The 14,466-nt window shown below is 54.7% G+C and overlaps 4 protein-coding genes across 4 annotated transcripts; 2 read left to right on the top strand and 2 right to left on the bottom strand.

Annotated features, from left to right (window-relative positions):
* Positions 1-1,069: 1,069 nt before the first annotated feature.
* On the top strand, positions 1,070-4,209 carry WHR41_02800 (uncharacterized protein). The gene is made up of 4 exons (XM_069371406.1): positions 1,070-2,514; positions 2,564-3,112; positions 3,165-3,744; positions 3,802-4,209. Exons 1-4 carry the CDS (start codon positions 1,288-1,290, stop codon positions 3,912-3,914), a joined length of 2,469 nt encoding a protein of 822 aa, XP_069231416.1. The 5' UTR covers positions 1,070-1,287; the 3' UTR covers positions 3,915-4,209.
* Positions 4,210-4,339: 130 nt separating this feature from the next.
* WHR41_02799 (uncharacterized protein) lies at positions 4,340-6,397 on the bottom strand (the record flags this gene model as incomplete). Its single annotated transcript, XM_069371405.1, has 1 exon — positions 4,340-6,397. One exon carries the CDS (start codon positions 6,395-6,397, stop codon positions 4,340-4,342), a length of 2,058 nt encoding a protein of 685 aa, XP_069231627.1.
* A 669-nt stretch (positions 6,398-7,066) lies between these two features.
* Positions 7,067-8,601, top strand: WHR41_02798 (uncharacterized protein). The gene is made up of 2 exons (XM_069371404.1): positions 7,067-8,018; positions 8,075-8,601. The coding sequence occupies exons 1-2, from the start codon at positions 7,560-7,562 to the stop codon at positions 8,459-8,461; spliced, it is 846 nt and encodes a 281-aa protein (XP_069231626.1). The 5' UTR covers positions 7,067-7,559; the 3' UTR covers positions 8,462-8,601.
* Positions 8,602-10,654: 2,053 nt separating this feature from the next.
* WHR41_02797 (uncharacterized protein) lies at positions 10,655-14,248 on the bottom strand (the record flags this gene model as incomplete). The annotated part of the gene is made up of 1 exon (XM_069371403.1): positions 10,655-14,248. The coding sequence occupies one exon, from the start codon at positions 14,246-14,248 to the stop codon at positions 10,655-10,657; it is 3,594 nt and encodes a 1,197-aa protein (XP_069231635.1).
* Positions 14,249-14,466: the final 218 nt, after the last annotated feature.

Genomic DNA, 14,466 nt, shown 5'->3' with positions numbered 1-14,466 from the left:
TAGGATGTTGAATCGAGATTGGCTAGGAGAATGCGGTCACTCTGTCGCGTGCTCCCGATTCTCAATGCAAGATGGTTTGAGGACGAGGAGGAATGGGACGAAGACGGCACGCGACTACTCAGGAACGATGATCGACAAGCACTTACGACTCGCATTTGACAACCGACGATTGACCATCATCGGCTCCCATGGGATGGGCGGTTGTTGCGGGTTTGTGCCAACTTACCTGGCACGAAGTGGGGTTTGCCGGCCATTGCGCAGGTCGACTGCTGTCTCCCAAGCTGTTTCTAACGTCATTTTGCTTGGGCTGAGGCGTGACCGCGCGTCATTGGGACGTTCCTCGGCTGCGAATGTGCCTGGCGGATCCTTGTCTGGCGTTTGCGGCGAGGGCGAACGGGTCTTCTCGGTGTTTACCATGGCGGGTGTGGCCGACTGCTGGAGAGGATGGAGTTTGTCCCGTCCCGTATACGCCCTGTAAGGCTGAGAGTCTGCGCAAGGCCGCCGGCCAAAGTTGACGATCATCGAGGAGAGGTCGCCAGCGCTTGGCGCTCGGATCACGCAGAGTTGGTGCCATGTGTTGATGCCTTGCTCATCCGACCCTGAAGACGCACATGCACGAGGCTCATGGTGACACTGTGCAGCTTTCATGGCTGAGGCATGGATGCATCGCCCATGTGATGGTGGTTTTTGTTCTGGGCCGCCGCACACAACGGCTGGGCGGCAAATGGGACAAGATCCTGCCAATGAAACACGGACACCGGTGAAGTGCCTTGACGTGGCGAGGCTCAAAGCAGAGCAAGGCGTGATCCGGTGAGCTGGGAGATGATGATCTGTTGCTCGCAGGTGGTGTTACGGATATGCAGCTGCTTCTGAACCGTCATTGGACGAACGTCTCATCTCACGTTCTCGCCCGCCGTGCATGCAAAACGACGCCTTCGCGCTGCGCCTCACTCGACCGCAGTGCAGCGCGATCAAGCCAGCAAGCGGGATGGGTTTATTTGCGGGACATAGTCGCTCGCGGAAACAGGGCTTCATCCCTCTCACCCTACGCCGCGGTGCCACTTTCACCTCTTCCTCACCGGTGCAGCAATGCGCTAGTTTACCGGTGTGCTCTGCCTCCACGTCCATTGGCTCGCTAAGGGCTGTTTGTGGCCTCAGGCCGTCAGCGCCATCCTCCATTCCTGAACTCCACTCCATCTTACTCTCAGCTCCCATTTCACCGCCCGAGCTCGCGAGGCGTGATACGTGCCGCACGCGGGCCGTGATGAGGCTTTCTTAGTATCCAACATGGCTATTGCTCAGTCCTCCTCCCCTCTGGGAGTTGACCATTTTGGCCGCCCTTTTGACTGGGTGAACGACCCAGGTCGCCCCGAAGACATGACGAGCGAGGAATTCGACAAGTGGACGTCCATGTACTACGACGATACTCCCGCTCCAAGCAGCCCTGGGAAGTCTCCTGATTCTCCACATGCCTCGGCTCATGTCAATCAAGTGAACAGCTCGCCCTCGTCAGAGGACGGCCACCTCGAGTTTACACCGTCTTCCACGGCTCTGGATTCACTGAACGATGTGGACAACGTCGATGATGCAGACTTGATTTCCGCATATACGACGAGTCCCTCTGAAGATTTCGAATTCATCTCGCCGTTCAGCAGTCGATCAAGCGACTACTTGCATGTCGCCCAGCCTGCTTCGCAGGTGTCAGACGCAGCCATCACCTCAGCCTACAGGCCGTCGGCATCACCAGGCGATTTCCTGCCCGTGCCAACTCCTCAACAGTGGTCTTCGTTCACTACGACAAACAGCGACGGGAGCGACTTCGCTCTGCAGCAGAACAGAGTTGCACAGTATGGCTTTGACAACAATGCAAGCATACCCACCAGCGGGTTCCACGCAAATGCGAACATGACCCTTCCTTTGAGGCCGATGCCAAGTAGTCAGCCACTGCCGGCTACACACACTCAATCTTTTCCAATATACGGCACATCCTGGGGCAACGTACAACAGTCATTCAACTATCAAGAGTATCAGTCAAACACTCTTACGACGCCGCAGATCCCTCTGTACATGAGCCAGAACTACGTTTACCAGCCAGCAATCACCCAGCGTCCAACTGCCGCCGTTAGCTTTTCGGACCTGCCCGCTAGGGATCAACACCAAATGGCTCCCTCACAGCCTACAACTATTCCAATACAGTCACATTCAATGAATGCGCCCGCAAGTCGTGGCGCCGAAAGACAAACTCCAAGATCTCAGCCAAAGCTCTCTCAGTCTCCGCAGAAGCGAATTTCGTGTAAGGCCGAGCAAGCACGCGCGTCGGTCCCGAGACAAGGCCCAAGGCCTATTGCGGCTGCTGGGTTTCCCAATGGCGTGTCGTTACAAGAACCTCAGGATAAGAAGCAGCGCAAAGGTGGCAGGAGGACAAACTCACATCTCACCGAGCAAGCACGAAAAAGAAGTTCGGTGATGCGAAAGAAGGGCGCTTGTTGGCGATGCAGACTCCAACGTGATCCAGTAAGTTTTCCCATAGCCTTCTAGTCCTTAAGCCTTACTGACCTCTCAGTGTCCTGATGATGGATCACCTTGCGCTCGTTGCTTGCACGTCATTACTTCGCAAAAAGGCCAACAGTATTTCTTCGCCTGCGATAGATCCAAGCTACCTGATTTTGTGCACGACTTCTTGCCACCGTCCTTCACGACCATGCATTCAAAACAGAATATTGAAGATTGCGTGCAAGATCAGGTCCAGATGTGGGACGAAGCACGTCCAGTTGAAGTCTTCCTCACCAGTGGATATGGTCCTCCACTACGCTGGATCCTACACGAGTTCCAACCCGCCACAATGGAATTGATGGCTCAGTTCCAGTACCTGCAAAACCCGCATACGCGTCAGTCTGTGCGCCATGAGAAATGGTCGCCTCCCCTGGGTGTGATGAGATTGGTACCTAGTGATGATTGGCATTTCAAGAACTATCTGGACGAGTTGATGACAGACGAACATCTAATTCATTTCCCCTGGAGGTGCTTTGAAGAGGAATCCCAGATCGACAACTTCCAGGCAGAACTCCTTGCGCTGATATGCCGGCTCTACCAGGCGACCAATGACATCGATGTAAGGATACCTTTCTAGGAATTCAATAGACCCTACTGACTTTTTCAAACAGCTTCAGTTTCTACTCCAAAAGCTCATACGAATGATGATCATCACTTACATCATGGCCCACACCCTCACAATAACAGAAGACTCTCTTTTCGGTGTGCACGCCTTCGTCCGCAACCCGAACAAGCCCTCTCAACCACAACCCTACGCCTCGCCTCGCCTCGCCAACCGACAGCTGAAGTTCTTCTTCCACATGCTCCGCCAGAATATCTTCGACGAAATTCTCAAGTGGCAGCAAGCGACCCTCTGCGCCAGCAGTGGCAAAGACTCGACCTGGCTGTCAAGCTTCGTTGTCGTCCTGACCTTCGCGATGGTTCTTGAAGAGACCCAGCGCACAATGCACATCCAAGCCGATGCCAAAGCCCGCAAGCGCGAGTGCTCTTTCGACGCAGCGCAGCAGGAGGCTCGCAATGCTTGCGAGCGCATCGACGACCGCTTTGGCTTGCTGGTCGCCCTGTTCCAGTGCAAGTACCGCGACAGGAAGTGGAATCGGGAGGGCAGTTTTGGCGCGCAGACGCCGCAGCTTCGCGACGCGGACGAGGATTTGTTCTGTAAAGACGTTCGCGACTTGCTTGAGGAAAAACGTAAGTGCTTCTCGCTGAAGGTCTGGGCCGGTGTGCTGGGCTAACGTGTTTTCACAGGAGATCTACTTACCGATCGCAAGGCTGTGCCCTTCGATTGCCGGAACCAATGTTATTACACCTCGCGACTGGTCGCGCGATTCTTGCTCCCGTTTCTCGACCTTCCAGCTTGAACGACATGTTGGCGCATCTACGATTGGATGAATCACATAAAAAGATGTATCTGGATTTCGGGGACTAGTTTGAGTGCTCTTTACGGCCGATTTGCTTGCTTGTTTCGAGCTTCATACTTTTTTTCATTGACCGCTCGGGAGAGTGGCCTTTTTTCGATATAGGATACCCTTTGCTTCGTATGATTTACTGCTTTCTACCTTCATCTCTATCTCGCGCTGCTACCGCTGGAGCAATAGGTAGTGGAGCTATGATTCAATACTATGGAAATCTATCATTCTCTTCATTCAACGGAGACTCGGTCCAGCTTTCATCGTGGCTCTCGAATGAGTCTTGAGCGTACGATATGAATTCCGACATCTACTTGAGGACAACTCAATCCCCAGCGCAAGTAAGCTACTCCCAGCCCCCCGTGCCTGCCAACACCTCACCCCAGCATCGTCTGCCACCCCTGCTCATGCGCGATCCCCAACCAATGCACCCTCAACTCGCCCCGATCCAGCCTCTCCCACGCCTCCTTGATAATGTCCAGAATCTGCAACACCTGCTTCTGCGGGTACTTCCGCGACAGCGCCAGCATCCGCGCGTCCACGAAGCCCCGCCCCTCGAGCACTTTGTCGTGGTGCTCGCTCTGCGCGTCGCCGTCCGCGTCCGCTTCGCTCGGGATCCGCAGCTGGCTGCCGGCTGAGACCAGGATGAGCAGGTGCGTGCGGCACGAGGACGAGTGGATGGACACCGGCTTGATGAGCTGCAGCGTGTGCAGGGCGATCGCGGAGAGCCAGGAGTCGCGGCGCGCGGGGAAGCCGTTGTTGCTCGCTGGGGAGGGGAAGGGTTGGTTGTCTAGGGAGGCTGGGAAGGGTTCGCCGCGGTCGATGCGCGCTTCGAGGAGAGTGGGCACGATCATGTAGAGCTCCAGCAGGCCGATGAAGCGGTATGCTTCGGCGGCGCGGAGGAGGTCGGTTTTTGGCGTGTATTTGTCCGCGTAGGATTCGATGTCGTCGACGCTGGGTAGGCGGATGGATGAAAGGAGGCGCTCGAGAGAGGAAGACCACTGCTCGTCGATCTCGTCGCTCGGCGACCGCTCGGCTGCGTACGAGTCGCCCATCATGGCTAGCCGGCTCATGCGGCGGCGCAGCACGCGGCCGACTTCTGCGAGGGCGAAGTTCATTTCTGGGGCGACGCCGGTCCAGGGGTGGGGTGTGACGGTTTCGCCGCGGTCTGGGAGGGGTGGGTCTGGGGCGCCGAAGCCTGGGAATGGGACCATTGCGACGGGCTCGAAGAAGGATGCGAGCATTTCCCAGTGCATGAAGGCGTCGAGGTAGAATTTCTCGTTGGGCAGTGGGGAGGTTGCTTGTCGGTTTGATCGGAGGTACATTTGGATCAAGTTTCGGGCGATGAAGAGGTATTGTAGGCCGAGATCTGAGGGTTGGTGCCATGCTGAAGAGAGGCCTAGGAGCAAGCAGCTCATCAGTACTTTGTCCAGTGCGATTTTACCTGCACGGTATCGGCGAAGGTCGATTTGTAGTGACTTCCATGACTGCATTCGTTTGATTCGCCCTAGAGGCGCCATGTAGAGGTAGTGGTTTGATAGATGCGCGATTGCCATGCTCTGTATTGAGAGATTGATAGTTGTAGAGTCCTTTCTCATCTCTTTTACTAGACTGCGGAAAGGATTCTGATCGGAGTCAAAGCATGAGTAAAGAGAGCATACTTCAGAGAAGTAATGCTGTACTAGATGCTCTTCGGAGAATCTAGCCGTCTTTGATGGGGTAGCCAGCCGATAGAAAGCGCCGAGCAGACTGCCGCCATCTTTGCGATCATTGTCTTGATCGATGGGCACATTCGAAGCAGGCTGCGCTTGATCAGCCGCGGGTGAAGCATAGCTACCGGATCTTTCTGAGGCTGTATGTGCATTGCCATGCCACGGCGTTGAGAGCAGAGGGAGCGTGTAGGCATCAAGGCCCATGGGCATCATCCGGTTCTCGGCGCTCGCCATGCCGCTTGAAGGGTCGCACTGCGCAAAGGCCTGACCACCACCAAAAAGCTGAGCCATATTGTCATTGGTAAGATCCTCGAAGCTGCCTAGTCCGTAGTTCATCCAGTCCATCATTGCCGGGTCAAAGTCCATCTGCTCGGGCGGGCCAGCCGGGGCAGTGACAGGACCGACAGCAGTGCCATCGACAGGGCTCACCACTTGCTCATTTCCTTCTGTTGTGACAGGCGTATCTTCCGCAAGTGGTGGGCTCGCAGCAGGCTTGGCTTCGTTCTTTCGTCGTGCCTTTGACTTTGGCTCTTGGGAGCCACCTCCTGCATCAAACTTCTCATGCTTCCTCGACCATTTCAACTGAGGAACAAATCCAGGACATTCAGCCCCGGCGTCAACGCACACCTTGCAAGCAGGACGACCCTCATCGCATTTGAGCTTTCGCGCCTTACAACGCGAACAGCCGTTGTGGGATTTGGACGAGTTGAGCGTCCGCTTCATCACTGCGGCCGCCACAGCCGGTACTTTGTCTCGAGGATGTTGTTGCTCAGCGAATTGCTTGAGAAGTTCAAGCTCGCAGCACACGTGTACGTTGCGGGTCCCATCTTCGGCCCGCCTGCGAGATGCTGATTGATGCCGTTGTGATGGGTCATGTCATGAACCCTTCCCCCGCGAAGTTTGCCCTGGAAGAGGATCCGCTTCCGGGGGCGAGCCTGATTGAAGATAAAAGCACTGCCATACGAACGACACTTGATTATATCTTGATATCGAGAAAACGTTGCCTACCATGGCCGTTGTTGCATAGTCAATATTCTTGGGCGAATTTCTGAACTATCAGGACCTTCGATCAACAGGTTCGATGCGACGCGGACTGATCAATGCTATCATCGTGGGAATTGTTCAGGTTTTACTAGTCTCCCAGGATGCCATGCCATACTCACATGAACGTTCTTAATTTTTTTTTCTTGTCCCCTTGTATCGGCAAACGGCCCCTTGCTCACATATTCATCTCTTGCCATGTCTTCCAAATGAACGCTCGATCACGTCGCAACAAAGTTGCCTAATCGGGAAAAGTTTCCCTTGCGATGCGGAACCCAAGCCTCGTATTGCAATTCTCCGCGATCTTGTCATGAGTGGACGTTTCACTTTCTCTACGTCAAGACTATGACGACTTGCTACTATTACACGCTGCAGTCAAGGCATTTCCAGATATTGTGAGGTACAGTGCTGAGACCTGGTCTCGACACGACAGGGCGCGTACCAGCTCCCGGGCTCGCTTTGCAGCCAATCACCATCGACTCCGCATCATTTGACGCCTGCCAACGCAATAACACCACCTGCATTGACCCCTGCACGCCATTGACGTCGCGCAATCTGCACAACCGCGATCCAATAATCCTTCGACAACAGTCTCACTCTGGCGCCGGCGTAACAAGTGAATCTGACCTATTCGAAGCACATCCTCAGACACAAGTCAGCGGCAAGTAACAAACTCCTTCGCATTCCCAGACGATGTCTTCAACCTACGTCTGCACCGCGCCTCTTTCCCCAAGATGCGCATCGTATTCGCGAAGGAGCACTCCGCCCACGCGTCTGTCACGCGGGTGAGGTAACTGCATTCCGGGCACACGCTAAACAGAAAACCAGGCATATCGCTTATACCATGCATTACATCATTTTGCGCGCCCTGGCGGCGCAGGTGCTACTATTGATGGTGATGCAGAGCAGACTCTTCGTTGGAGCAGAGGAATCAACTTCAATAAGCACAACAAGGACCTCGACGACAACAACAACAGTGCTTTCTACATACTGGGTTGTTTTGACAGACCTCTCTTGCTCGCCAGTGACTTACACAACCACTGGTTCGGCACCAGGATCCACGATTGGCATCTCGACCGTGCTCCAATCGACTAAGGTGCACTCGCATAGTTTACAACCCTCATCTCAGCCCTCGCTTCCCGCTCCTACAAACATGTCGTGGCAAGGCCAGTCTCTCCGAGACGCCGTCCTCAACAGTACGAACTACTTCCGTGCCGCCCACGAAGCGAACCCTCTCAGATGGAACAACGAACTCGCATCCTACGCTCGGAACTACGCAGATCACTGCGAGTTCTCTCATTCCGTTCGTCCACCCTCACCCAATTCATCCACCGAACAGCTCTCTAACGATTACTGCAGGGCGGCCCCCATGGCGAGAACCTAGCCCGCGGCTACCCTTCACCAGCCCTTGCAATCGATGCCTGGGCCTACGAGGAGGACGACTACAACTACGAGAAGCAGAAGTTCTCCACAGACGTTGGCCACTTCACGCAGCTGGTGTGGAAGAACACGACGAGCGTGGGCTGCGGCGCGGCGGATTGCGGGGACGATGGCTGGTTGTTCGTGTGTGAGTATGATCCCGCTGGGAACGTGGTTGGCGAGTTTGGAGAGAATGTGGGTAAGCCGGGACAGGGCGCGGATGGTGAGCCAGGGTTGGGAGCGGGTGTTAGGAGGGGTGTGAGTGGAGGGCTGCTTGTTGCGTTGGTGGTGGTGCAGGTGCTTGCTGATGGGTTTATGTTTCGATGATGGATGCTGCTCTGAGGGCAGGAGCGAAGAGAGGGTTGGCTCGGTGCGCTGGTCGCAGTGAGTCTGGTTGGGATTGCGTGTGCATACGATCGACGACGATCCGTCACGATGTTTAAACATCAATGAAATCATGAACAAGACCTCACCCGTTAGTATAGCCCCTCATGGAAGCGAAGACGGTCTTGAGGCCTCCTCCACACTGATCAAGCGAGCAGATCGACAGCGGCAGTTTCGTAAATACTATACATCTTTTCAAGAGGGCTGAACAGGCACTTTGACAAAGTGATATATACAATCAAAACGCAAGTCGATCATCTAAGCATTGGTGGTTTAGTGGTAAAATTGGCCGTTGCCATTGGACGTCATCCGACTCCATCTGATTCGGCCAGCCCCGGGTTCGATTCCCGGCCGATGCATTTTGCCCCAGAGCAGGCGTACCACCCTTTTTGCACGTACACGGATCTTTCTGAGGACAATATGGATCATCGGAAATGCTTTTTGAGTCCTGCCGGAGATTCATCGAGATTCAGATAGCTTCGGCAACTTGTCCTGAGCTCGACATAAACACAAGGCTTAGGCAAGTCATTCGTAACGGATCCCACTTCACACACACAGCCAGACGGATATTGAAAGGCCCTTCCGCTTGTGAGCAATACACTTACATGGTCTCACGCCCTGGTATACCCCATGGTGCTTTGCAATCCATGCTCCGGATCCCATATAAACTTGATATCATCTTGACGTGCCATCAGAGCCAAATGGATCACAGTAGTTGCGTACATACGAATTATCAAGATAGCGGGACTCTTTGCCCATTTGTTGCCAGTAATAGGGTGTTCACCATTGGACTTGTTTCCCGGAATGTGTCAAGTTACCACTGGCAGTGGTACCTACGGAGAGCTTCAAGGCCCAGATCATGATCGACGAAGGGAGCATCAATGCGTGTAATCGATCGGCGGCTAGAGGAACAACTCTATTCGGCAACTCTATAGCAACGAACTATAGCACAAATTTGCTGCTGCTGCTGATGGTTAACCCTTAGGAACGGAGCTGGCATCACCCATTGACCAGCTTTGTAAGAATAAACGATCATACTATCCAGTGTATACCGGCAAATCGGCTCATGATCACCGTTGAGTCTTCTGTCGCTACTTCACGGCCGTCAAACTACGTCTATGATCATGATTGACACCCTCAATGATGTAGGAGCCGCCGTGAATGGTGCCCTCCAAGTAAGTACACAAGCAATCGGTCCATGGACCTCTTCGATCGATCAACATCAAGTCTTTGCTCCACAACGTCTCCCACATAACAATTAGCGCCAGGAACAACTCCAAAAAAAGATCGCCAACGATATCCAACAGCTAACATGCGAGGCTTTCCCTTCGGAGGTGCCGGTCTGGGCATGTACAACCATCGTGGCCCGGCTCCGGACTCCAGGGGCCCTCCACCATTCGGCGGTGCCGGTTACGGAATGTATCAAGGCACGGAAGACTCAGATCACCATTTTAATCCTGTTGTGAAGGACTTTTCTGCTAACCCTTTAGCTAAAGGCAGTCGTAGCGGCCTTTACATGCGATCTCGTACCCACACACCCAACTCTCAACCCTGATCATAAACCCGCTAATCCCCTATCACAGCTCCATTCGGTAATTTACGCCCTTCACACCACAGCAGCAGGTCCTCATCCCCCTATGGTTCATCGACTTACAGCTCCAGCTCCTCCAGCTCCTCCTGGCAGTCTTTCCGCACCGATTACCAGCCTCGCGGCGGCTGGTTCCCTGGCCGTCGGTCTGGCAGCGGTTATCCACCGTTCGCTGGCGATTTTGAGCACAGGAGGGATTTCCGTGGCAGTCGTATGACGCTGCCGTATTGTCCTCGGATGTCGAAATGGAGTTTTGGGAGCCGGTAGGAGTGGCATTGAAGGCGTTTCGATCAGAAATTCGGAACGGCGTTCACGGATGACGCGTTATCTGTAAGGGAACAAACAGCATTGACGGGCGTTTGGATTTGAGTATTCATCTACGGTATTGAGTTTCTGTACGGGTGTGAAACTCCCTCTCTGCTTGTAACAACTTCTTCTACTGAACGCTTCAATCAACCAAGTGTCGTAATCCAATTCTCCAGTATTCGCATCTCTATCCTGCGCGAACCCGGACATCACCGCAACCTCCAGCCCAACAACTCAATTCATCAAGACGGCCTCAAAGCCTTCCAACCCCCAACCTCCTCTCCAATCCCTCCATCCAACAACCCCGAGTTCGTATTCGCTCTCCTCGGCGGCAAAATCGGCGGACCACCCTCAATCCCTGTCTCCGGCCCCGTCTCCGCGCGCCCGCTCCTACGCGTCGGCGGAAGAGGTGGAGGCGTCGCCTTCGCGCCGGTAGTGCTGTTAGCAGACGGTGCGGGAGACGCGTTCTGCGAGCGCCTCGGGGGCGGGGGCGCGGGGGTCGGCTGCGAGTTGCTGTGGGCGCGCAGCGTGCTGGGTTTCGGGGCGGGTTTGGGCGGGGCGGGCTTGCGGAGGGTTTGCTTGAGGATGTGGGATTGCGGCATGGGTTTGGAGGGTTCGAGGGGAACGGCGGAGGGGGCGTTGGCGTCCGGATCGAAGAGCGCTGGCCCTGGGGCCGGGGCGGTCTTACGGAGGCGCGATTGAGGATTCTCGTGCGCGGGGAGAGTACGCGAGCGAACGGGGAGGGCGGGCGGAGTGGCGGACGGCGGAGTGACGGTCGTTGGCCACGGCTTTTCGACTTCGACCCAGTCGGAGTCTGTGGCTGGAGTGAATGGGTTGCCGCGCTGGGGCTGAGTGCCGTTGGTCTTCGGAGGGAGCTTGGCAGCTGAGCGGGCGGGCATACCGTTGTCGAGCCACCACTTGCGCTTGTCGGAGCTGGCGGGCGGAAGGCCGGGCTCGATGGACTCGTAGCCAAGCAAAGACTCTTCGTCTGTTTCGAAATCTCTGGTCGAAGCAGGGTGGGCTTCGACTGTTGCACGCCTCTTGGCGTAAAGTTCCTCGTTGATACGGTCTTTGGTCGCTTGATCGATCACGTTGATCTGACAGTTGAAGAGACCCCAAACTGGCCGGTGATCGGAGAACTTCAGAGGGGCTGAGTCGTAATGCAATTGGCGGAGGTTGTCGCCTTTTGTTAGAATGCGATCACACCAGGCAGGGGTGCGAGCCTTCTCTGAAGTGTCGTAGACATCGGTCCCTGGATTGAATTTGTAGGTCGGCAAGAATGTAGGCGTCGTCTCTGAGTAGTGAGGGAACGCCCTTCCATGAACCATCTGCAAATTGAGCTGATCGTTCTCGTACAGCTTTCCAAGCTCGCACGCCTCGACCAGTTGCCGAGCACGTTCATTAGCCATTCCAATACGGTAGTTGAAGTCACCGAACCAAATGACCGATTTGTGATCCTCGATTGATCTGTTACGCTGGAATCTGAGACCATTTGCGATGGTCCGGTAGTCCTGGTTGCGCTCTTCGTAGTTTGCAAAGCCTGCAGCGAGATGGGCAGTGACTAGGCAGATCGAAGTGTCGGCGTAGTCCATGCGAATGGCGACCGCCCCCTTGTTTCCAGCCATTCCACTCATACCGGTCTTTTTCACAGCTCCCTCCACGTTCTTGATGTACGGAAGAACAGTGACTTTGACGAAGATAGACAAAGAGGCACCGACGAGCTGACCACCCCTAAGCATAATGTAGTCTTCGCTTCCTAGCGCTGCTGCCTTCTTGTTGAGCGTAACGCGAACGACTTCCTCCCATTGCTGACGCCTATGAGGATCTGTCTGCAGGATCTGCTGAGGACTAAGCTCAACAATCTCCTGGAAGGCTACAGCCATGATTTCCGGCATTTGCAACGCGCTTTCGACGTTTGGACAGAGCCAAGGGCTCAGGTCTTCTGACATCCCCACCGTTTTGCCGTTAAGATTGAAAGTACCGACCCAGATGTTAATTGTCTTCGAGGAGGTGTACTCGGATGCTCTACGGCCAAGCTCGGCGGTCACGTAGTCGTTGATCGGGTCGTACAGGTGAACCGGTATTTGACCCATGAGCCTGCCCAGCAGCAAATCGATGATCTTCTGGCGATTAGGGTCGACGAAGTTGTTCTGGATGACTCTCTCCGCGCTCTTCCTCATATCCGAGAAGATTGACCCAAAACCCGACTTGCCGTGGCGTGTGTGAGATGACTTCAAAGCACCAGTACCGGTGTAAATCATCGAGAGACCATCGCCATTATCAGCCCATAAGGTATTGTGACGGGCCCAGAAATCCGACGTTGGCGATGGCTCATCTTGCTGCTTAAGGAAGATCTCCATTGCCATGTGTGAGATGAGGTGCTGGATGTGATTGGTCCGGTCTAGGCAATCGAGACAGTTTGTGCGGAAGATACCTGCCTGCTTAAGGACATCGTTCTGCCCCCTCAAAACCGACTGACGCCCGCCGGGTCCAATGCGTGGTGTCGCTTGTGCTTCCTCAGACAAGAAGTATTCGAACGACACGGCGGGGCTTGCCAGCCATCGCTTGATGCCTCTCGCTGCATCGAGTCCGACACCTCTGACCTCGGCGTGGTAGTCGTAATTCACCATTTGAACGTGTTGGTGCTCTGACTCGTCATTCTCTGAGCCGCGCTGCTTCGAGAATTGCCTGATGTGGCTTTCGTACTGGCGCGTAAGATTGGCCTCGGCCATCTTTTCCTCGCTCAGCAGATTCACAACGAGGATGTCGCCATACGCCCGCTGCAGACTTTCAAAGTGTTTATCAAAAGCTGGCTGTGTTGCTTCCACCGATCTGCTGACAGTGACTTTCTGCTGATGGGGCATACCATTCGCTTGCTCCCAGAATAACGGCACGCTTCCGCGGCATTGCACGTACGAGAAGCACAGTGCGTCTGTGGAAAAGATCGTCTCGGTTTCAACGAAGTTTGCGACATTGCCATCATCGTCGATGCCTCTTGCGTTGAAGCGAGTGCCCGCTCTTCGGCAGGAGAGTCTTGAAATGAGCGTCATGTTGGAAGGCTGGCCGGTTCTTGAGTACCTCGCTGGGGACGAAGAAGCGGGCACCGTCACGGTTTTGGCAAATCCGCGGATAGCCGAAGTCAGAATACCGGAGTGATCTAGTGCATCGCGCTCGTGGTCGGCAAGACGAGATCTGAAGTCGACAAGCGGCTGGATCATAAATGTATTCCAGAGGAAGCCGGCATCCAGACTCTCTACAGCAACGGTAGTAGAATCGGCTGACCTGTCTTGAACTCGCTTGGTGAGGTCGAAGTCGGAACTGAAGTAAAAGCTGCCGCCCCCGAGCATCTTCTTGAGAGCCATACACGGATGCTCGAGCATAGACTCGCGCTGTGACTGGCCCTGGTAATCCCAGTTGTCGGCTTCAATAGTTTCATCTGGAAAAGGATTGATCGAGTCTCCGAGTAAGTGATCGTAGTCGCCTCTGTTCAGACAGTGAAATTCCACGGAAAGGATCTGCTGGACATCCTCACCCGGGCGCACGGTCGCCACCGTTCTGGCGTTACTAACGACGCACAGGAAGACATCGCGTCCTATAGTGATGAGTCCGAGCGTGCCGTACACCTTCAGAGAGCTAAGAGTGCGGTAGTCCTCCATGTCCGCCTGCTCCCATGGACGAAACTCGACGACGCAGCGTGGCGCGCCATTATCGGCGAGTGATGTGGTGGAGTTGTTGGCGGACCCGGTGGTCGTCGAGTTGTGTTTGAATATGAGCACGTGAGTTTCGGTCGCGAGCGCGATGCTGCGCTGAGGGTGGGCCCTCAATAAGACTCTCATGATCAGTTGGCGATTGAGATGACGATCATGCTGCCGTGAGCAGCCGAGGATGGATGAGTGCGGTTGCGCGGTTGCGTTCTAACGGTCGTGATTGTTTTGTGTTTGTATGAATGATCTTGAGTCGTCTATTTAGAAAAGAGAGAAAAGTTCGTGGGACACGTGAATGCGAGGTGAATATGGAAGGTGTAAGTGTTGGCGTTGTGGAGGGCGAGTAGGTG

This window comes from Cladosporium halotolerans, assembly GCF_011745625.1.
Source record: "Cladosporium halotolerans strain TM138-S3 chromosome Unknown Sca7, whole genome shotgun sequence".
Classification (NCBI taxonomy): Eukaryota; Fungi; Ascomycota; class Dothideomycetes; order Cladosporiales; family Cladosporiaceae; genus Cladosporium; species Cladosporium halotolerans.
This window is presented reverse-complemented; position numbering and strand designations above follow the sequence as displayed.